The sequence below is a fragment of the Tauraco erythrolophus genome, chromosome 3 (assembly GCF_009769465.1).
Source record: "Tauraco erythrolophus isolate bTauEry1 chromosome 3, bTauEry1.pri, whole genome shotgun sequence".
Lineage (NCBI taxonomy): Eukaryota > Metazoa > Chordata > Aves > Musophagiformes > Musophagidae > Tauraco > Tauraco erythrolophus.
This window is the reverse complement of record NC_141467.1, coordinates 68,026,861-68,049,545: the sequence shown is the minus strand read 5'-3', so window position 1 is coordinate 68,049,545 and position 22,685 is coordinate 68,026,861. Positions and strand designations below refer to the sequence as shown.

Sequence of the window (22,685 nt, the reverse complement as noted above, 5' to 3'; positions counted from 1 at the left end):
GAGGAATAATGGCGAAAATCTTTCCTTCCCCTGCCAGGCAGCATGGAGAAGAAAAACAAAGCAGTAGCATCTTTGCACTTGACTAAGGAACCCCTTGCATTTTTTAAATCATTGCAGTTTGAGGACAGAAGCAAAGAAAGTAATAGTATCCTATATGTAATTCAGTGTTACAGTGTGGAAAACAAAATTCAGCATTAGCTTGATAAACAATAAAAGCCACAAAGCTTTTAAATTAGCTCTCAGTATAAAGTGCAAAATATATGGTAGGTTTTTATTGGCCACAGTCAAAAAAATAGCATTTCCTCAAGAGGAATACGGAAACATTCTTGTTTGCTTAAAGAATTAGTTTGGAAAATGATTTAAGTAGAGATTTCACTTGTATCCTGTTGGCATTGAGTACTGGAATTTCCTGATGTGGTATACGCTAAAGTTAAGAGCGTTGGACCTTCTGGTGCCCAAAGGTTAAACTGAAACAATGACATACCTAACAGTGAAATTTTGCTTTGTATTGTTTCACAGTTGTAGGTTTTTGTTTTTCTTTACATTTTTACTCTGAGAAAACCCTTCTGGTTGTTTAAATCGTGCTTCCTGTTTTCTCACTGCCTACATAATACTTTAAAACTGTGCAGAACAATATATAACAGTGGGGGGGACAGGGAAGGAAAGCAATCGTAACCAGTCCTGCAAGGCTGAAAATCTGGTAGCTCTGTAGAGGAGACTATTTAATAAAGCCACACTCGGAAAACCGTGTCATTTCATTACAACAGGAAATATTAAAAGACAAGCAATGAAATGAAGATCAGATGATACTATTAATTAAAAAAAAAAAAAAAAGGAAGAAAACCAAAACCACAGAAAATGTCTATGTATGAAAAATAGGAAATTAAAAGTATTTGTAGTGCGTCATTCCTATTTTTTCCCCAAACAATTATATGAAAATTCTGAAGTTAAGTATTTCCCTCTTGCTGTATCTGCAATCCTAATATAATGGCTTTTGGAATAGAAATTGAAAGTGATCAGATTTGTTTCACTGATGGCAAAGAGTGAACAGTAGAATAAATGTTTGGAGATTTGCTTTTCCATAATGTGATTTTCATTTTTAATTAAAGAAATGTCACAGGGGTCTCCAGAAGTTAGAGAACTGAATTTGTTGAAGTTCAGATTTACACTGAGAACTTAAAGGCTGCAGAATATGTGCAGTGAAGCAAACCCCAAACCTGAAAGGCAGTCATATCTAACACTGGGGAAGGATAGCACAGCTCCAATTTTGGTTTGGGTAATTGTATTTGTAATTTGTTTGAGCTGTATATTTTGTATTTGTTCTTTAAAAAGTAAAAATTTCTTGTTCCAGTTCTTCTTATTTCTAATTGTTCCCATGTAAGAGATTTAGGTACTTTTTAAATTAAAGAAGTAGTGAGAGTAACTGTTACAAGATAATTTAAGCAGGCAATAAGGAGGAAAAGATACAGGCTAATGGAAACAGAAAATGTAGAAACTGAAGGCATTTATATTAATCATCATGATGTAGATGGTACAGGTGAAAAAATGTATGAAGAAAAAAAGGAGTTAGGCACATATTTGGTGAAAACTGAAATGGACATCATGGCCCACTCGTGAAATACTCTGTATTTCATAATATCTGTCCTGTTACTGCTGTCACTCCTTATAGGTTTTCTTTTGATCACCCTACAGTATGTGACATCCTTAATTTTATATGCATCCCATCTATTTATTTTCAAAATTTTTCCTCTGGGTTTTGTTTTGTTTTGTTTGTGGTGCTTGTTTGTTTGTTTTTTTTTAATTTAATGCAGTGTCTGTGGTATCGGCACTGACGGATTTAGAACATCAGATGTTGAGCAACTGAGCTACCTGTATTATAGTTTCTCGTTAATTTAATTGTGTTATTTTGCTTGCCTGCAGTGCTGAGGCAGGGACTAGCGTTTAGTCCTGTGTATCGGTTTTCCTTGTCTGACGGCACTATCGTTTCTGCCCAAACGAAGAGCAAGCTCATCCGTTCTCAGACAACTAGTGAACCTCAGCTTGTAATCTCCTTGCATATGCTGCACAGGTAATCCTGACTGGTTTATTACATCCACACTCTGCAAAATGACAGGGAAAGTACAAAGTTGCCAAAACAAATAGATTGTTTAAGGCTGATAGAGTTGACCTAGAACTCATAGCATGAAAACAAAGTAAGTTTTTGAAATTGATGCTTACAACAGAAAAAGGCTGTAAGATTATTTCAGGACTTACAAATGACATGCTGGACTTTGACATCAAGATCTTCCATTAAACATACAAAGTTTCCTGTAATCTCGTATTCTTAATTTCAGTATTTTAATTTCCTGTATTTTGCATACTACCCAAAACAAACTTTCTAAATGTCATTACCTCTACAAAACTTTGAAGGATTAAATTTGTATAGTTCACAGTCAGTCATATCTTGGGCCTGGGTCTTCTTTAAAAGAATATGTTATGTCTAGAAAACTAAAACTGCATTTTAGACAAACTGCATGTTTTAACTCCTTGTCTCTCTTTATTCCTTATCTTTTCTGGTGCTTGGAGTAGTGGCTTTCACATGCATAATCCTGAGAAATGTCACCACTATTAGTTTGTTAAAAAAAAAGACAGAGGCAGTAATATGTTAAAGTCAAGAATAAGTAATCACTGACCTCACAACTTCAACGTAAAATTTGAATTAAGTGTCCTGATATATTTGTGTCAGATTTTGTTTCTGGTTTTATTTGCTGATGATGCTGTTTCCCTGTATCCACAATATCACTTTTTTGAGAGGAAGAAGACAGCTCTAAACATAATTAAAACTGAAGCCATTTTACAGAGATTGTAGATTTGGAAATTGACCTGACCAAAAGCTGTCTGATATTTGTTTTCTATGGATTGCTGAATATACTTGGTATTTCATGAAGTGCTGAATTGTAAATTTAAAAAAGCACCATTAAGTTAAAAATAGTACTTGCAAATATTCTCGTTTTTAGCAGAACACTGGTACTGTTATATTTGTAATAAGGTTTTAAAAATCCACCTGTCTTTTTATAGTTAATGTTGTTCACCTTTGCCTTAATACTTAAGGTAACAAAGACAGAGCAACAAGGTTCACTACTCCGTGTGCTTCAGTTCTTTCACTTCTCATGCTTTAGCAAAGCGCAGAGATTTATCTGCACTTATCCTGGGCAAGTAGGGATGGTTTTTGTCTCATCGAAAATACATACTAGGAATGTTCCATTTGTATTTGGTTTTGGAAGTCCAGAGTTGATTTGATTTTTCTCAGAACGTCATTTTTTTTCTTCCTAATCTACTTGACTCTGTCTCTTTTGTAGCTTTTAGCATTTGGGAATATGTCTGATTTTTCTGATTTAAGTTTTAGCACAGAATTAAGCAGCATATCGCCTCATCCCATAAACTAATTAAAATCTACTGGGGAAAAGACAAGTGACCTTCAGGTGCTCTCACAAGAGCTTTTTCTCTGCGTGTGTGTCTCTTCTGTTTCCTCTGTCTGGTAGCCTATGTCTCTAAAATATGAGTTTCAGCTCCTGTGTGTGTGGTATTTTTTTTCTTCTCCTCTTTTTCTGAATGCCCATGGAGGACTGGATTGCTAACAGACTGTTCCCATTCTAAAGTAGTATCCAGTAGTTCTCTTGGCTCACATGCCGTTTTGGAGCAGTATCAAAATACTCTGGCAGTGCAGAAATGCGACTTTTTCAACTTTCTTTTCACTATGAACTTGGTGGGCAAATAGCCCACTCTGGGCTTGTGGTGGGGCTAACTCATAGAAACTCAAAAATCCAGCAAACAGCTGTCCACAGCTGTCTTGCAAAGCATACATTTGTTTGGGTCATGTGTCTCAGATGAGATTTCTCTCAGTCCTAGAAGTTTGCACGGGCTCAATTGTAGAGAAGAGATATACATTAAAGGGAGAGAGTCTGAAATTGTAACCTATCTGCATTTCTCATGACTGTCGTTTATACGAGGTATAATTTTGTTTTTCCTCTCTTCCACTGATTTGTTAATGAGGTACCGAAAAACCATACTGTTAACGTGCAGCCATGTTGAGAGCTGCATATCGCTTTTGTCAAATTGTCGATTTGCTTTTAATTGTGGGTTCGTTGCGTTATTTTAAAGCGAGGTTTGGGGTTTTGCTTCTTTTTCTGTAATGTAATTGCAAGTCGGCCGCTGTCGTTTTAGCTAATGGGTTGTTTTTCTTCCCCTTGCCACATAGAGAGCAGAATGTCTGTGGAATGAATCAGGATTTGACTGGACAAGGAATGGGGAAGATATTGAACCCAATTAGCTCCAGCAGCCCTGCCCATCAGGCCATGTGCAGTGGGAACCCAGGTCAGGATATGACCATCAGTAGCAATATAAATTTTGCCATAAACGGCCCAAAGGAACAAATGGGCATGCCAGCAGGCAGGTTTGGTGGTTCAGGGGGAATGAACCATGTGTCAAGCATACAAGCATCCACTCCTCAGGGTAGTAACTATGCACTAAAAATGAATAGCCCCTCACAGAGCAGCCCCGGCATGAACCCGGGGCAGCCAAACTCTATGCTTTCCCCAAGGCATCGTGTGAGCCCTGGAGTGGCAGGAAGCCCTCGCATCCCACCCAGTCAGTTCTCCCCTGCAGGAAGCTTGCATTCGCCCGTGGGAGTCTGCAGCAGCACAGGAAATAGCCATAACTACACCAACAGTTCCCTGAACGCACTTCAGGCCCTCAGCGAGGGCCACGGCGTTTCTCTAGGGTCGTCGTTGGCTTCACCTGACCTAAAAATGGGAAATTTACAAAATTCCCCTGTGAATATGAATCCTCCCCAGCTAAGCAAGATGGGAAGCCTGGACTCTAAAGACTGCTTTGGACTATACGGGGAGCAATCAGAAGGTACAACTGGACAGGCAGAGAACAGCTGCCATTCAGGAGAACAGAAAGACAGTAGCGATAGCAACATGCCACCGGTTGTCAGTGGCGAGAGACCTGACGGCCAGAATAAACTGCATGACGGAAAAAGCCAGACAAAGCTCTTACAATTGCTGACCACCAAATCGGATCAGATGGAGCCTTCGCCTTTGTCCAGTACCGTGGGAGACGTTAGCAAGGACTCCACAGGAGGGTTGCCTGGGTCTGGTTCGACACACGGAACCTCGCTCAAGGAGAAGCATAAAATTTTGCACAGACTATTGCAGGACAGTAGTTCTCCTGTAGATTTGGCCAAGCTCACAGCAGAGGCCACAGGCAAAGAACTGAACCAAGAGTCCAGTAGCACAGCTCCTGGTTCAGAGGTGACTGTTAAACAGGAGCCAGCGAGTCCTAAGAAGAATAATAATGCACTACTTCGCTACTTGCTAGATAAAGATGATACTAAAGATATTGGTTTACCAGACATACCCCCAAAACTGGAGCGGTTGGACAGTAAGACAGACCCTTCCGGTAGCACAAAGTTAATAGCTATGAGGACGGAAAAAGAAGAGATAAGCTTTGAGCCTAACGAACAGGTAAGCAAATATTTGCGTTACGTGTAAATGAGATGTTCTAGGCCTGCATTCCTGCTGTCTTAATTTTTTCCAGACTTCCTCTAAGAGCAATTTATTCACATTTCAAGGGGCTGTTACCTGTCGTTTGAAATCCAGTTTTCACTCTATTTTCCATTTGGTGTTGACTAAGTTGTGTGCATCACTCCATCTAAAAGAACAAACTCTGCCTGGGAGGAGATACATAGCGCAGGGACCAAAAGCAGGGGAACCTTTCCCAGCTGGTAGTCCGATGAAGAATCATAGAACGGTTAGGGTTGGAAGGAACCTCAAAGATCATCTAGTTCAAACCCCCCTGCCATGGGCAGAGAAGTCCTCCACTACACCAGGTTGCCCAAAGCCTCATCCAACCTGGCCTTGAACACCTCCAGGGATGGGGCATCCACAACTTCTCTGGGCAACCTGTTCCAGTGCCTCACCACCCTCAGAGTGAAAAATTTCTTCCTTCTATCTAATCGAAATCTCCCCTCTTTCAGTTTAAATCCATTGCCCCTTGTCCTATCACTACACACCCTTGTAAAAAGTTCGTCTCCAGCTTTCCTGTAGGCCCCCTTTAAGTACTGGAAGGCTGCAATAAGATCACCCCAGAGCCTTCTCTTCTCCAGGCTGAACAGCCCCAACTCTCTCAGCCTGTCTTCAAGGGCTGTCTTACAAGAGAAGAATACTTGTAACTGTTGCCAAATGCTGGCTTATTGTCAGCCCTTCCCATAGGCTGTTGTTGAACTGCTGTGAGCTAGATGGGCTCTTGCCCCAGCCCAGCCCAGCAACGACACTTGCCCACGTACAGCAGGTTCATGCTCAAGGACAGGAGTTGTTTGAAGGGACCGATACCAACTTTATGTTACTGGTCTTTGTGCTATACTTGATCTGCAAATTAAAATCAAGGAGAATTGCCTTCCCTTGCTTCTGTGCCAGTCAGGGGGGTTTGTTGTTCGGGTTTTTTTTTTACTTAAAAAGTTTCTATTTTCAACCCCAAGTTCCCATGGATGATTAATTGTTATCTGCATTGAATTTTGCATTCAGAGTTTATGTTCTGTGCAAGATTGCTTGTTGCTGTGCAGCCCAACGTACTAATACACTGTATGTTGTTAGGACCTATGCTAAAAAGTGTTACTTCACTGGCCTTCACGCAGAATTCACTTTAAAAAAGCACCAGGTTCACATCACCCAGAATGCTCCAGTTTTCAGAGCGTTGCAAAAAAAAGGGACGCAGCAAAAGCAATTTGCTACTTCAATATTACTGTTTATTTTATTTATAAAATGGGTAATTACAATATCAATTTTAGTATGAGGCATTTTCTGGGGAGTTTATAACTAGCTGGAGTTAATGATCCTTAACTTTGTCCTACACTATCAACCCTCCCAGCTGGTCATTAATCCCTAGGCAGTGCCCTGTGCATGAAGCTTCAGTTTGTAAATCATGATCAGATCATACGCTGTGCAAATGTTCATGACGTTCTCATTCACAGCCATATCCTTTACTTTTTAAATATTATGTATTTTTAATGTGCAGACTGGGTTTGAGTTCATTTATTTTTGTAAATCTATTGTATTTTTTATCATGTGTATATAAATGCATAATTTTTGCTATTTTCTATATTGTATTTTGAGGCTGAGGAGGAATAGACAACATTTTCTTAGGGCCAAGTCACAAATCAGATTTATTTTTTTTTACTTTGCCCTTTCAGTAATCTCTAACCAGTAGATAGTTCTTTCAACAGTGGTTATAACCACAAAACATAGAGGCCAAACATGCCACTACAGTGTGGATGCAGCGTTGTTAAAATCTCAGTTATCCAAGCGTCTCCTAAGGTTACTTCACTTCTTCTGTTTCAACAGAATTTGACAGCTATTGCCATTATGTAGGATCAATTGTGGTTTTTCAGTCCTTCCCATGCTTTAGGGGGAAACTGAGCCAAATTACACTAATTTCTACAGGGATTAATCCTCAAGTCTGAATGTTAGTTTAGTTCTGAATACAGCTGCTATTTTTGTAGTGCCTGTAGAGGGAGGGCTCAGATTCTCCGTGAGAATTTGCACTTTGTTAGGCTAGAAAAACACAGATATCAAGAAATTTATAGCTAAAATGGCAAGAATAAACTATTACAAAAGTAGCTAATAGATTTCTGTTCCTAGTTCAGATTCTACACATTGAAGTCAATGGCATTATCTCAGATAATACTGAATTGAAGACGGAGATCCTTCAGTCCTCAGTATTTGACACTAGACAAGAACGTAGAGATCGGTAATTACCAAAAAAAATGTATTCATCTAAGTAGGTCAAAATTATGGCCTTCAGAGCTATCTGGTCTAGTTAGCTATCCAGGCTAACGCGTGTTTAAAACAGGGAAGGTGAGCTGCTTGCTAGTGATGTTCCCATTGACTAGTGGTAGCCTAGATGGCTAGTTTAAATTAGCTGCCTTACTTTTTTGTGACTAAAGATAGGCAAGTTGCATCTCACCCTCAATGTAAACGTGCAACTGTCAACTAACTTGAAAGAAAGAGACTTCAGTGTCCGCGAGCATTGCCAGCCTCAATCATTTGAAAATCAAGTCCCCCAATATTATGAACTTTGTAAAGTGAATAGTCTATTCATTTTTTATTTTTAGGCTTCGTGTTTCTGAGGTCAGGGGAGGGATTTGAGGGGGCTGGAGTACAGACTATGGGATGTATTGCCTTTTCTTTAAAATTTGAAGATGGAGATTATTTCCCAGGAGAGAGGGAACCAGAGGTACAGAAAGGTCCAGGAGTTGGGGCTCTTCAGAAAACCACAAAGCAGTGCAGGAGTTGTGATGAAGTGGTAAGGGCTGGAGTACTGAGGCTTCCTCAGCGCCAAGCTAAGGGGAAGCCAGTCCTGTAGCTGTGATGGAAGGCTGCTGGATAATGACAGAAGGGCTTTTGTTGCTCCCGTTGGTTGTAAATAAGAGTTTTAAAACCTGCTTAAAATGCACTGAAACCTGGAGCTGAATAAACAGGAGAAGTCCAACGTGGAGTAGGAGAGGAAATGGTGGGCAATATAAAATAATGTAAGCGTTCATCTAGCTGAAGGCCAGGCCTTTAAACAAATAACCACTTTACCCCAATTATAAAATCACTGAAAATATTTAGCATCAAAAACTTCAGCTTTGGAAGATGGTCTCCCACAGGAAGTGCTCTTTGCCTAAATTTAGATCAAAGCTGGAACTATTTAGTACAACACTAGAACACAGATTCTTGTGCTAAATTCTTCCATTCTCCTGCGTCCTTCGCACGCCACCCCCCCCCCCCCACTTCCTCCTGTATGTAAAAATTAGCCATGTGCTTGTGTTACCTATTTTGCAGGTTTATTTAAAACTTCTCCTCCCCGAGGAATGTTGTATTTTTAAGTAATTAGTCACTGGAGTGTGCAGTTTCTCTGGAAACTGCAGCGGAGCGGCAATGGGATGGCCTCTGCAAGGGGGATCTGGGTGTGGGGAGGCAGCAGAGCCGTTACGTTTTCTCCTTTTACTTCTGCTGTGACTTTGAGCAGGAAATGCTTTGAAGTGCACCACCGTACTAAAAATAGCAGTCTTCTAGGTAGCGTGTTTAAACATATACTTCTGCAGAGAGCTGCAACTGACAGGAAGCCTTTCTCAAATAGCAGAGAGTATTTCCAGCACCGCTGTACCTTTTTCCTTTCCTTGGTGGGATGATGGTTATCGAGCTCTATCAGGCTGATTGCTATTCCAGTTAAGGCAGCTGTGGGGGACAGGATGAAACAGAGACCTGCTGGGGTGGCTCAGCAGAGCTTTTCCTACAGCACCAACAGTAGTAGGACTGTTCCTATCATGCACCATGAGTGCTCGTATCGTTCCCTGCTGTTAAAAAGGGATGGCAGTGGAAACACGAGTTGTGATTTGCTACAGATCTGTTTTGTAGGATGTCTCTCAGCTGTAAGCCTGCCTTTCCCTGCTCTCCCTGCCAGCCCACCGGCTGCTGCAGGGCTGCATGGTGGGACTTCATCCTGCACCTTCCTTCCCTGTGCACTGCTGCTTGTGCTGTCTCTCAAAAAACTCCTTCTCCTGCTTCTGGCTGTAGCCAGCCCATGCTGCTGCTGGTGGGGAGCAGCCAGTGCAGTGGTCAGCAGATGGTCAAATCTGACAAGGACCGACTAACAGCCTGGGAGAAGGAGAGTGAACCTGTAGGGTTACGTCAGAGAAACCTCACGCCCTGACAATGTCAGGTATTGCCTCGCTAAAGAAACGTTTTGTTTAGCTGAATTGCTTTGCACTGCAAAACTCTTCTGTAAAATTGAGTGTGGATTAGTATGTTCATATTACAGATGGAAGAAACCAATATGTAGAAAATTGAAGTAGCTTATTCTCTGAGAAATCACTTGGCATAGTGTGGGATAAAATCCTTGTCTCTAAAAGTGTACTGTCCTCTTTTTTAATCAGTAGACAATATAGGCAGCCTATTTATCTGATGGGGACTTCGCAATGCCGCAGTCTCCAGTAGTGCTGTTCCAGAAATCATCTTAAGCGTGTGCCTTTTTGTCCTAAAACTTAGAAACTGTTCTGGTGTTCCTCACACACACTTTGTCAACTCTACTGTCCTCTTGCTTTATGTGGAAACTAGTCTCTTCTCAATACTAAAATATTTTCTTTACACATGCCTCTCATCTTCCCGAAACCTATTTCTTGATGCCTAGAATATATTAAATTCATGAAGGACGTTGGTTTCTTCTTGAAATTCTATCAAAACCTTAAAATGGGGATTCCATTTCCTGAACGTCTGTCAACTAGAGTTCTGTTTCCAGAAGTTAGTAGTAGATTAGCCTGATAATGTAACGGGATTTCTAGCCAATTGTTTGTTTAATGCAGCTACCAGGGAGAAAAAAACTGTACTGATTCCACTTCAGATTTACTTTTCCCTTCTTTATGTAATCCTTTATTTTATAGCCAGTTTGGAGCAGGAATTTGGTTTTGTTTACCTTTTATGGTCACATGTTTTGCCCAGGCTACAGAGGTAGCTAATGAGCTAACTTGGGGTTTATATGAGGCAGGTATAGTTTCAAGTTGTGCCCCTACCAAAAGACATCCTGTTGTAAGGAAAAAGTCCCAGATGCCTCTGTCATACGTGGTCATAAAGGAAATGTATACATCTATGAAGTCTGGAATACAGGGTCTCAGTGCAAGCGGTGGGCATTGCCCGTGGTGGACATAGATCTCCAGAGAGTTTAGAATCTTATCCAGTCCTTTACAATCCATGGGAGCTAGACTTTGATATAGCAACTTTTGTAAACCAAACTTCATGTTGAGGTGTAACTGCCTTTCAGTAAGCAATTAACACTTTAATCTACTTTTCTCTATGTGATAGTGATAAATACTTTGAAAGTAGGTACTTTTTCAAATACAAAAATGTTTCTAAGCACTATTTGCCTTATGTTTTCTGGCACTTAGTGTCTCAGTTCTTCAGAGGTTGTTGTAAATTGCATTGCTTAGACATAGTGAAAATAATACGTGCAGGAGAACTTCCTTGTGATGCTTAGCACTTTATCTGGCTTTTTTTTTTAATTCATGACAAATAATTGTTTTACAGGGAGGTTAGGGTGTACCCTTCCATTTACATAAAGTTCAATTTAGACCATTAACAAAATAAATATAGAATATAAATAAAAGAAAAATCCCATGAAACTAACCAAGTAAATATTTTAATGCTGGTTTCTGCACATGTGGTGCCATTTGAGGGTGAATCTGGAAAGACTTAGGCTAACATCACAGCTTGGTGTTAATTCTAAATCTCTCTTGGCGCTTTTTGCAGCAGTTGAGAAGCCTCATCAAAAAATAAAGATGAAATATTTAATATTGATTACATTAAGCAGAAAAAAGGAAGGTTATGTATCTGTGTTGCTATAATACATCTGTTGTATTTGGCCTTTCCTTGCCGCTTCCTGAGAAGAATTAAAAGCATCTTAGGGAGCGCAATTTTCTGACACATTTGGATCGATATGTTCTTCTCTGGCTTTGTTTTGGGTTTGTTGGTGTTTTTTGGGTTTTTTTTTTTACATCTAATGTTTAAACAAAGAATTGCAGTAGACAGAATGTTAAAAAAAAGGGAAGAAAAAAAGACAAAAAGTCCTGCACAGAACCAAACAAAAAAACCTCTGCAACATATAAAACTTTGTTTCAGTACTCTCTCAAATATGTTTAATGAAGGCCATATGTCTTAATTCCCCCGAAGAGTATTGAATCATTCTTCTATAATTTATGATACCCTACATCAGTCTCCTCTACTGGCTCTTGCAGTCATCTTATACCAGCTCTCCCAGTGCTTGAAACATGGCTCCTGTAAACATCGCTCGTGACTGTCTCTCAGAGCGCCTTTTTGAAATCACCTGTCCACACAATGACTTAGGCTTCTTATAGTCACATGTGATTCCTCCTGGCTCTGCCTTTTCTGCTGGTGTGCTGTGTCCACCCAGCTGCTTGTAAGTGCCTGGAAGGCAATGAGTCGGCAAGGGGTTTCTCAAGAGCAGGTAATGTTGGACCAACTCATTTTCCTTCTGCAAGAGGGTAGAGGGCTTTTTGGCGTAAGAGAAGCAGCATATGCCGTGTGTCGTGGTTTGAGTAAGGCTCCTTGGCACTCTTACGCATGGCATTCTCGTAAGCAGATTAGAGACGCATGGTCAAGATGAAACTGCAGTGAGTGTGTAGGAAGCTGTTTGGAAATCCTTACACACAAAGTAGTTACTTAAGGATTCACTGCCAAAGTGGAGGTGCTGCAGAAGCTCATGCAGCATCCAGAGCTGCTGCTCGGTGTTTGACCCGATGAGAGACTAGAGAGTATGCTTGGTGAAGCTGTGTATGACACTTGAATGTCTGCAGATACACTGGAGGACAGATTCAAATTCAGCTGCAACCAGGAGATATGAAGGAAAAGTCTTATGAGAACATTCAGGATGAACAAATGCTATTTATTATAATTAGTCAAGAATAATGTCATGGATTTTTTTTTTTTTTTTTTTTTTTTAAAAGAGAGGACAACTGGTTAGATAGGACTTTTTCAGAACTTTGTCTAGGCATCATAGTGAGCACCAGCTGAGAAAGAATCAGTAATGTCATGTAATTAAAAAAATCACATGCTTTTCTAGAACATACTATCGGTGCGTACTATGTGTAGAGTAAATTTCCTGCTTTACTCAGCAGTTGTAAGGCTTCATCTTAAGTCCTGTTCTGGATACGGCACTTCAGCAAAAGTGTGGATGAACTGAAGACAGTCCACAGGAGCCACAGTAGTAATTAGATGTCTAGAAAACAGGCTATATGCTGAAGAAAATTTAACAAGTTGAGATTGCTTTTTAAATTCAGCTTAAAACCTAAAGAAGCACATGTTTTCAAATACAGAAAAGGTTGGAAAAAGAAAGGAGAACACAATTTGTTCTTCACATTCAAAATACTACAGGAAGAAAGGGCCTAAACTTCAGTGAGGGAGATTTTACATTGACGCTGAGGAAAAAAACTTGAATAGTAAGGATGGCAGTGCAGAAACCAGTTCCCCTGGAGAGGCTGTGGGTTTTCTGCCACTGGATGTCTTTAGCAAGAGGCTATATGAACTTTCTGTATGGAATGGCATACACTGATTTTTGCCTTGAGGCTTTAAATTTCTTCCAGTCCTCTGATTCTGTGATTTCCTACCATTTTGCCAATAACACCAGCCTTCAGATCACCCACATGCTGCCTTTTAAATGAGTAAACTCCTTCCTCTTTTGCACCATATATTCCGATCTGTAAGACTAGGAGGTGATGTGGAAGGAGTAAAGACTGTGTTTATCTGCAGTCAGTCATCAAAAAAAGGTATGTAGAGATGTAACCTTGAGGCATCTTAGCTACCCGTGAATAAAATAGCTGGGCTTCCCAGGAGCAGGTTAACTGTGGCAGCAGGGGTTTAGTACAGACTAATGTGCAGTGCTTCCTAGCTAGGCTGAGAGTGCCTCTGTAGGTATAGTTTAAAGTCATCTCGTATTTCTACATTATCCTGTGATCTGCAGCGTGAGCTTGCTCTCGATAAGTAACAAGTTCGCGATGTGGTGGTAGGACAAAAAAGAACAGGAAGAATCGTATTGCAGTTGTGTGCATGTTGGTGATGTTACTTCTTGGTTCCTCCTCCTTCACGGTGGGCCGCTTCTCTCTGCCTCTCTTCCATCATTGCATGTTTCCTAATGAAGGCACTGATTTCGAGTAGGTTTTTGTTATAAATACTGCCATGAAATGTTTCCTATGCAACTTGGTGAGAACTGAGACTGCACTGCCTGTTTGTAATTATTACCCAATAGAATTTAAAGTCTTACTTATTTAAAGGTAACTACATTTCTCTTTTTTATTCTTACTGTGGAGAAGTTATTTTCACTGATTTGGGAAGCTGTGTGCAAATTAAATTCCTGAATCTAGTAAATAGCTGACAGATTTTAATTTATAGGACTTCTTTGGAATTTATATTTCTTGCCAGTTAACTTATATAAAGTTATTTGGTGTTAAGATTTTGAATATAACAGAGAAAATGCGTATGGGGAATTGTTTTAGCCATGAAGCAACTTTTCCATTGTATGTTTTTAATCAAGTCGTAGAGAGACTAGAAAGATGACTGTGCTGAAAGGAATATTGGTGATACCTACATAAACCCTCATCTTCATCACTGTTGGATCTCTTCCCCTGCCAAATTATCCCTGCTGCCTGCTCCGATCACAGAGTGAGCAGGGAGAATCCCCCCTTTGCCCGAGGTACAGAACGTGTGGCTGTTTGTACATCCCGGTGCTGGGGGTTTGAAGCTGCACCGGGGTGCCCAAATGCAAGGCAGACGAGCCCTGGGAAGCCTGCACCATCCCTTTTCACCAACTTTGTGAGCTCCCTCCACATTGGGCTTCTCTGAGGAAGCATCCAAAGCTGGTGCAGGCGAACAGTCACGGGCTGCCTGACTCTGCACGAGCAGGATGCCGACAGTGGGCGAGCAGCGACGCATACTGTGGGTTTGTGTCGTGTTTTGTTTTCTATTGCAGCCAGGCAGTGAATTGGATAACTTGGAGGAGATTCTGGATGACCTGCAGAACAGCCAGTTACCGCAGCTTTTCCCAGATAGCCGCCCAGGCGCGCCAGCGGGCTCGGTGGACAAGCAAGCCATCATCAATGACCTCATGCAGCTCACCAGTGACAGCAGCCCCAGCGCGGCCGTGGCCACCCAGAAACCAGCAATGAGGATTTCACAGAGCAGTAAGTCCGCTTTCCGCTCGCGCGCGCCTAAGCCAGGCTTGCAAACCCCCGAATTGGTGGCGGTGGTGCCCCTGAGTCGAGGAGCTGGGCAGCTCCTCATCCCGCTCTGGCCTCTTCTGGTGTGATGTCATAGCGCCATCTGCGGTCATCCCGTTTTGAAACACGTGTGGAGGTTATGTCTAATTCGCTCGCTCACACCCGGGCACCCCGTGCCCTCTGAAAAGGTTTAAGGGGTGCCCTCGAAATGAATTAAACATCCCCTGCTCTGGTTGCCGGTGATGCTGCTGCTGCTTCTGTGGGGGCTTCGGCACAGAGAGCGCCTGCATTTTGTTGCGATGTGGGTCGCTCTTTTCCGGCAGCCCTTTTGGTAACAGGGACCAGAGAGGCTTTTCTAAGCGTGAAGGAGAGTCGTCTTCTAAAACCACAAGATTAATAGAAAGGCGTATGATTAAGAGGAATGCCCAAGTTTAATTTGAAATTGCGGCTTTTAATTGAGCCACTTCCAGCTGACAGCGTTCCTTAACTTTATTAATTAACTTACAAATCGGCGTTTAAATGTTGGTCTACCACCATAGAGTAATGGAAAGCGAGCAAGACAGGAGTCTTATCAGCTACGAATTTTGAAGAAAACAGCATAAAAAGACATAGCTTCATTTTTTTCCCTCCTGTTGACTAGAATGGCAGCATCTGTTTACTTCCTTGAATGTACACTGGTGGTTTTTTAATAAAACATAGAGCTTAGATAATATTTTTAGCCATTCTGGTGATACTAAAATAACACCGTGCCACTTTAAATGAACTCAAATTATTACTTGGAAATGTTTAGATAAATATTAATAATAAATATTAATGTTTACATTCATATTATTAAAATCACTATGGATCCTTAAATTATTGTTTATTAACAACATTGCTCAGAGAAAGATGCTTGGATTTAATGTAGTCATTTTTGTAAGTATGGGAGTGCTAACAGCAGCAGCGCATAAGTCAGAAGGAAATCTCTGTGCATCTGAAATCTTTAGCATATTCTTTCTGAAGCAAAGTCTGCTGGTTCCTTCCACTGCAGCCTTTCAGAGTTAACCTGGCTTTGAATCTTCTTTCAAAGCTACTGGCAATACAGTAACAGTGTGATCGTAAATGAGAGTGTCTTGGTGGTTAGTAGCAGTTCTGTAAAAGCAGCATCCTGTTTCCCATGTAAATTAAAACCCTAAAACTTTTTCCCCCAGCTCAGGCTTGTGTCCGTGCCTGATTCCCCTAGGGAACTTCTGCCTTGTTTTCCGTAGAATGCATACAGAAAACAGGTGGACAGAAATAGTGAGTGCCTTCTCATATGCTCACAAAAAAGTAATGTAGAATGAAATGTCAAATCATATACAATTCCAAAAGAGGCTTGCAATTTAATATTTTTTTAATAAATAACCAGCTTCATTTCACAGTTTTGATATGAAAATACTTAAAATATTTTTATCTGCATTTAAAAAATGCAGAAGACTTGAAAGCTGCTAGATTTGCCAAATTGCTAGAGTGTTTCGTGAGGAGGACAAGGAGCCTCCTTCAGTCCCATCCTGACCAAGAGCAGAATATGTGATTTGAGCATTGTCATGTCTCACCAACTGTGTTGTTATTTCATGCTGCGTTTCCAGCGTCCCTTTTTGGAGGAAAAGTGCCAGTGGGTGCTGGCAAAGCTACCCGTCTAATAACTTACTCATCTATGTGATTGTTCAAACTACTGAGACAGACCGTTCTGAAACTGCCACTGAAGTTCGGGTTTGATTCAATCCTTAGACTTTATGATGGCCCTAAGCTTGGCAAGGTCATCTTTTGTCTCATAAGAAAGTTTAGTTTGCTTATTTGAACAGACAGTCAAGACAAAATTTTGATCTTGTGGTTTGGGATTAGGTGTATGTGATGTGATGTATTTCCTATACATGCATATAAGCAAATTCACTTGGCAGATAACTTATATTAAAAAAATAATAAATACAATTTAGTAGTCTGGTTTTCTAAAATAAGAAGAAAAGTCAGAGACCTTCGTAATAAGATGTTTCTGTACTTAACAAGCTTAATAAACCTCATCTGCGTACTCAAATTCAGAAGTATCACTACTTTGATCTAAAATAAGAAAGAAGTTCTTTAACTTCTTTGTAATGTGGTGAATATAAAAATGCAAAAGTCACTTTAAGGATGTTGTGACTATTCTAGGGGAAGCTATCAGGAAGTGTTGCAAATAATAATTTCACAAAAATTATTAATTTATTTGTATGTATTTATTTTGTTGGTATGATTAGAAGTGGAATCATAGGCGCAAGGTCAGTGTTTGACTCATGTTTGAGAACTAGTTGTGCACACAGGGGATGCTTTCAGGCATTGGAACATCGCCCAAACACCAGCTGAGCCAGATGCTTGCCCATCAAGGTCTGAAGCTCACTTTTCTGAGACAGTCTGCAGTTTTCTTTGAGGAGGCTGGTTTTAAAAGCACAGAACACCTCAACAAAACAAAATAGTTATATAAAGGTGACAGTAATCATTAGACATGGTTCTGTTTACCAGAATATTATGGTATCACAGCTCTAATTCTAGACCGCTTGTTTGTCTTTGCTGAATCACGGAAGTATTTATTTTTCTTAGTGGCAAAAAGTGTAAAAAAAAAAAAAATAGAAGGGAGATACAGAAATGGGGGCTACAGGATCTGGTAAGATTCAAATCTGTCAGTTTTCTAACTTCTTCAGGGGCACAGCTTATGCTGAAAAACTTTCAAAACTGAGATAATTCCTAACAATCCGCCTCAGGATGACATCGGCTTGCAATTACAGTCCTACTAGGTATAAGATTAATTGGCAGTAGTATGCACATCACATAGTGTGGTATATTCTGCTGTAGTGGCTCTTCTGTAAGTTAAATTGCATCATTTAATGTTTTAAAAATATAAGTCATATCTATTCTAGAGTCAGAAGGTTCCATTTTGAAATTTACATAAAAATGTCAAGAAGGGATGTTTTTCAGACAGATATGGAGTGGGCAAATTATGCAGCATTAAATAGCTCAGCCCAAGAGCTTAAAGTGTGTTTGGGTTCTTTTTTTTTTCTAACAAGTAAAGTTTCCATTCTTGTAACTTTGCTTTTTTTCTTTGCTCCTCCTGTCTAGCTTTTAATAACCCACGAGCAGGGCAACTGGGCAGGTTATTACCAAACCAGAATTTACCACTTGACATCACACTGCAGAACCCAACAGGTGCAGGAACTTTCCCACCCATAAGAACGAGTAGCCCTTATTCAGTGATACCTCAGCCGGGACTGATGGGCAGGAATGAAGGGATGATAGCAAGTCAAGGAAATTTAGGCAACAGTAGCACAGGTAAGATGGCTTTCCATTTTTTTAAATATGCTTGACTATAGCATGTGTAACAATGTTGGGATTGTTTCATGTGCAGGTTATTGTAAGTACTTTCCAAAAAGTCTGGGGAAAATCATGTTTCATGTGCTGTTATGTATTGGCATATTTATTTTGAATTTCTGTTTCTGCATATTTTTAGTCTTGCTCTTTATGCACTGCTTTTCACCTACCTGAACACTTGTAGATGAACACCTTGTATTGGCAGTTAGAGTCTGTTCTCATCAATGTTCCACATTCATCTGAGGCTTAGAGAGGTAAAGGTCCAACCTTTCTGCCTCAAAAAAAAAAAAGCAAATAAATGAAGCACTTCTCTGTAGAGGTAGTTCTTTCAAAACAAAATTGCGGACAATACTGTTGCCCCTGTGATGCGTATCTCTGCAGACCTTGGTTTTGCCCTTGGGTATTCTTTGTTTATTACACTTAGCTCTCATTTTAAATTAAAGAAATGCTAATGTTTTCATCATTTTCTGAAACATAAACTTTTTGGGAACCATCAGATGTTGCAGTAGTATTACTGCTTGTCATGGATTATGCCTGATCTGCGGTGCATTCATTTCTTCATGTTGCCCTAGTATTGTACAAAGATACCATAGTGAGTTTCACGAGAAAAGTCTGGCTGATTGACTTAATTCAATTAGTATATAGTCTGAGACTGTCCAAGTGTGCAACAACTGCTAGGAAATCTGAGTAAATAAATGAGTATTGTAAGTCATTTCAGCTGGCTATATTCACTGTCAAAATTTTGTATTTAGTTTGCATCAGTATTACAAAAGACATGCTGCCAGACACTGAAATATCCTATTTAAGCAGTTTAGAGGTCAACTTGAAGTCTTTCAAGTGTCCTATTACTTTCATGTTCTGTATACGTATTACAGGATGTTATACATCTTATGTATACAAGTTAGAGAGTATTATCTGTGTTCCTGCCATTTGCTCTAGCACACCACATATTTCAGCTGGTACAATATGGACACAAATAGAACAAACCTGAGAGTGTAACACCGAAGCAGGTTTTGTACAGCAGCAGAAGCAATGACCTTCTTCAGAGGGTTTTTCTCCTTGGTTGTATATCGCCAAAAATTGAATTGACAAGTAACAATTATTTGTGTGGCTTTTAGTATTCATTTAAGGACGTTGCAAAATGCAGCTGGGGAGACCAGTAGTCTAATCTGAAATCAGTGTTTTAGCTGCTGTCTTGACTGTATAAAATTGAAATGTATAAATACTATGAATTCACATCTTTGGGGTTTGGGGGTTTTTCTGTTGGGGTTCAGTTAGGTTTTTTTGGCTACTGTCAGAGTGTAGTACTCTATATATTCCAAGTGTAAATAAACTGTATCAGTTGTTTACAGTAGATGTAGGAGGACTTCCCCTAAAATAACGGTAATGAACTTCAGCATCTATCGGAAAGTTCCTGTGAGTAATTTCCCTGCACCGTATGTTGGTTTGAAATTGTCTGAGTGAACCTTGAAGCTAAGAAGGCCCTAGGTTCTGAATGAAAGGACTTGCCAAAAGATGTTTGCAGAATGCGAATTTAAATTTAATCCTTCTAATTTGTAAGCGTGTGCTGCGATAACATGTTGTTACTCAAGTCTTCATTCTCACTTAGCACTTGGAAAGTAAAGCACTGACACGCACATCAGCAAACGTGATTCATTTCCTGAGGAAGGAAGTTAGGGCTATCCACACACCCTCGGCACCTGTTGCAGACGACATGTGGGAACACTTACTCTGAACAGTGTTTCGGAAATGATAAAAGGATCTTCCTCATGTAAAATGTGTAATAATCTCCAGTCCCTTGACTAAGCAACATAAGGCATCGTTCTGCAGCTTTGCACATCTGGACGGGCAGTTGTGCTTTGAGTGAAACTGCTGCGTTTTCGTCGCTAAAAATGTAGCTCACCAGGCAGTTATAATGCTAAAGCTCTTCTGAATCATGTGCTGGCACCTTAATCTGTTTGGCTTTTGTGCAGGAATGATCGGTGGCAATGCCCCTCGGCCTGCCATGACATCTGGAGATTGGGGAAGCCAGGCTCCTGCTGTGAGGGTGACTTGCGCGCCCACGGCTAGTGCCATGAACAGGCCGGTGCAAGCAGGCATGATCCGCAACCCCACGACCAGCATCCCCTTGAGACCCAGCAACCAGCCTGGCCCAAGGCAGATGCTTCCATCTCAGGTCATGAATATGGGTAAGTCGGGCTGCGTGTGGCATTGTGCTTTTTGGCGTACGGTGGATTGTCAAAGATGAAGCAGAAAAAACAGAAAAGAAAAAAAAAAGATTCACTTTGATTATAGGTTTGATGAGAACCATATTCTACAGTGAAAGTTGCCTGTGGAAGTGGTAAGGAAGGTGTGCAAAGTACTAATATGAACAATTCCTGCTCCTCTGTAGCTCCATGGTGGTGTGGCCAAAGAAAGGATATGAAGGTGCTCTTGTTTATTAAAGACCGTGGGGGGTTTTAAGAGGAAATGCTGGGAACATTATCATTGTTCTTGGTCACTTTTAAAGCAAGTGCGTTTTTATACTGAGTCTATATGCTGTCTTTTTTTTATGCTTATCTTACTAATTTTTTGCGTCTTTGGTGTCGTATCTGCTGTATGGTGGTTTTGAACCACTTTCGAGTTCTCATGTTATTTTCTCAAATTTTAAAAGCAATTTTCAACAAGAAAATCATGATGCTTTTAACTGTAACATTAATGAAGCCTGAATGTTTTTGTTTGCTTTTACTGTAACACAGATAATTCAATAGAAAGAATTAACGTGAAAATAGATTCTTTTCGCAAAACTAACATGGTTATTTTTCCTTGATTAGGGCCATCCGAATTGGAGATGAACATAGGAGGACCTCAGTATAGCCAACAGCAGGCGCCTCCAAATCAGACTGCACCATGGCCAGACAGCATCTTACCTATAGATCAGGCAACTTTTGGTAGTCAGAACAGGTGAGTCTTACTGTCGCATCAGAACACGGAGAGATTTTACAGGCCTGTATTTTATACGCCTCAAGGAAACAAAGCCCTGTGTGAAATACTCACCAAATGTCTGTCACCTCTCGAGCATTAATATGGGCATGGTTCTCTCTGGTTTTCCTTGTTTTATTGTTAACATTTACACTATAACACTAAACGTGGAAAAATACCAGAGCCTTTGTAGTTATAATATAGATGTCTTTTCCTGCAATGGGGTAGCATTTTAAGTAGTGCAGGACATCTTTAATTGCTGTCTTGTTCGGGTTTTTTTAATTGACCTAAATTCTGTAAAAGGTGAGGAAAGAAAGATGAAGTGAAACCGAGGCTGCCTCTTCCCTGAAGTTAGCTCCTTCTCGGGTATCCAGAACCACAGTTTGATCACAAGTTATTGACTCATATGTAATATATTAACTTGGTTTGTTATTAGGACTTTTAAATAATATGAAAATATTATATATTATAATAACTATGAAAAGCAATTTACACTTCTTTAAAAAATGGCATATCTTCTCCAAAAAGTTTGCTGCTTAAATTGGAGAAACTATATATATATATATATATATATATATATGTAGACTGTATAACAGATAGAAAATGGACAGATAAAGGAGAAATGGTGAAATATTTTGAATTGCATGAGTTGGGATATTTTTCAGTAGTAAAGGAGAGGAGTGCTGAAAAGAAAATGAAGAGAAAGCAGTTGGAAAAAAATGTGTTTGAATTTTCATTATGAAAGGATGTCCGAAAATATTATCTGTAAATTTAAGCATGGCATTTTCTATGTTACTTTTCTAACTTTTTCATGCTTTTCAAGATGTTTCCTGGTGCTAATTCTCCCCCAGTTAGGAGGTCCATATGCCAAAAGCACTGTTTGCATAACTTAACTATTCACTTAAAAAATAACACCATAAAATAAATTACAGGGCCATGTTTGGTCAGCAAGCCAGGCAGATAATTCTTCTATTTTGTTACCTTTGCATTTCTCACAATTTCCTTGTAGCTGAAGATGGTGAAAAAAATTCCCATTCCGTTGCATCTGAAAGTAATCACATTTTGATCATTTTCACCCAAACAGGGATGATGAATTGTTTAGTGCTGCCATTTCTTGTTTTATTAATCCTTCTCATTTGTATTTTTATAGTCTGATTATCATAGTAAGTATTAAATTTAATAAAAGTTAAATCATGAGTCAAAATAATTCTTTTAGAGAAAAATTAAACATTATCGTTGTGGTATATAGAAGAAGTGGGGCGAAACCAACATAATCATCACTATTTAACATACAGAATTTGATGAATGTTTTAAACTTTTTCTTACCATATGTATTCATGGCCATTTACATCTTCGCTAGCCCCGTTGATTATGTTCCCAGATCATAGATGCCTTCGTGTAAGTCATCTTTAAAGTTTGCAAGCAGTTTGTTTCAAAGGATTCTTTTTTTTCACTTTTCCTTTTACTGGTTTATAATTGCATCTGTGAGAGTTATAGAAACTTCTCTAGATATGAGATTGATTAATACTTTGAGATGTTTTACAGGTATGTCATATATATCCTT

General features: G+C 39.8%; 1 protein-coding gene across 1 annotated transcript in view; it reads left to right on the top strand.

Annotated features, from left to right (window-relative positions):
- The window catches only part of NCOA2 (nuclear receptor coactivator 2), a 122,641-nt gene that overhangs the window by 79,901 nt on the left and 20,055 nt on the right, over positions 1 to 22,685 (top strand). Inside the window, exons 9-14 of the mRNA XM_086609377.1 lie at positions 1,921 to 2,068; positions 4,238 to 5,507; positions 14,557 to 14,767; positions 17,912 to 18,121; positions 20,134 to 20,349; positions 20,974 to 21,103. Coding sequence (XP_086465503.1) covers positions 1,921 to 2,068; positions 4,238 to 5,507; positions 14,557 to 14,767; positions 17,912 to 18,121; positions 20,134 to 20,349; positions 20,974 to 21,103 — 2,185 coding nt within the window. The remainder of the gene's footprint in view (positions 1 to 1,920; positions 2,069 to 4,237; positions 5,508 to 14,556; positions 14,768 to 17,911; positions 18,122 to 20,133; positions 20,350 to 20,973; positions 21,104 to 22,685) is intronic.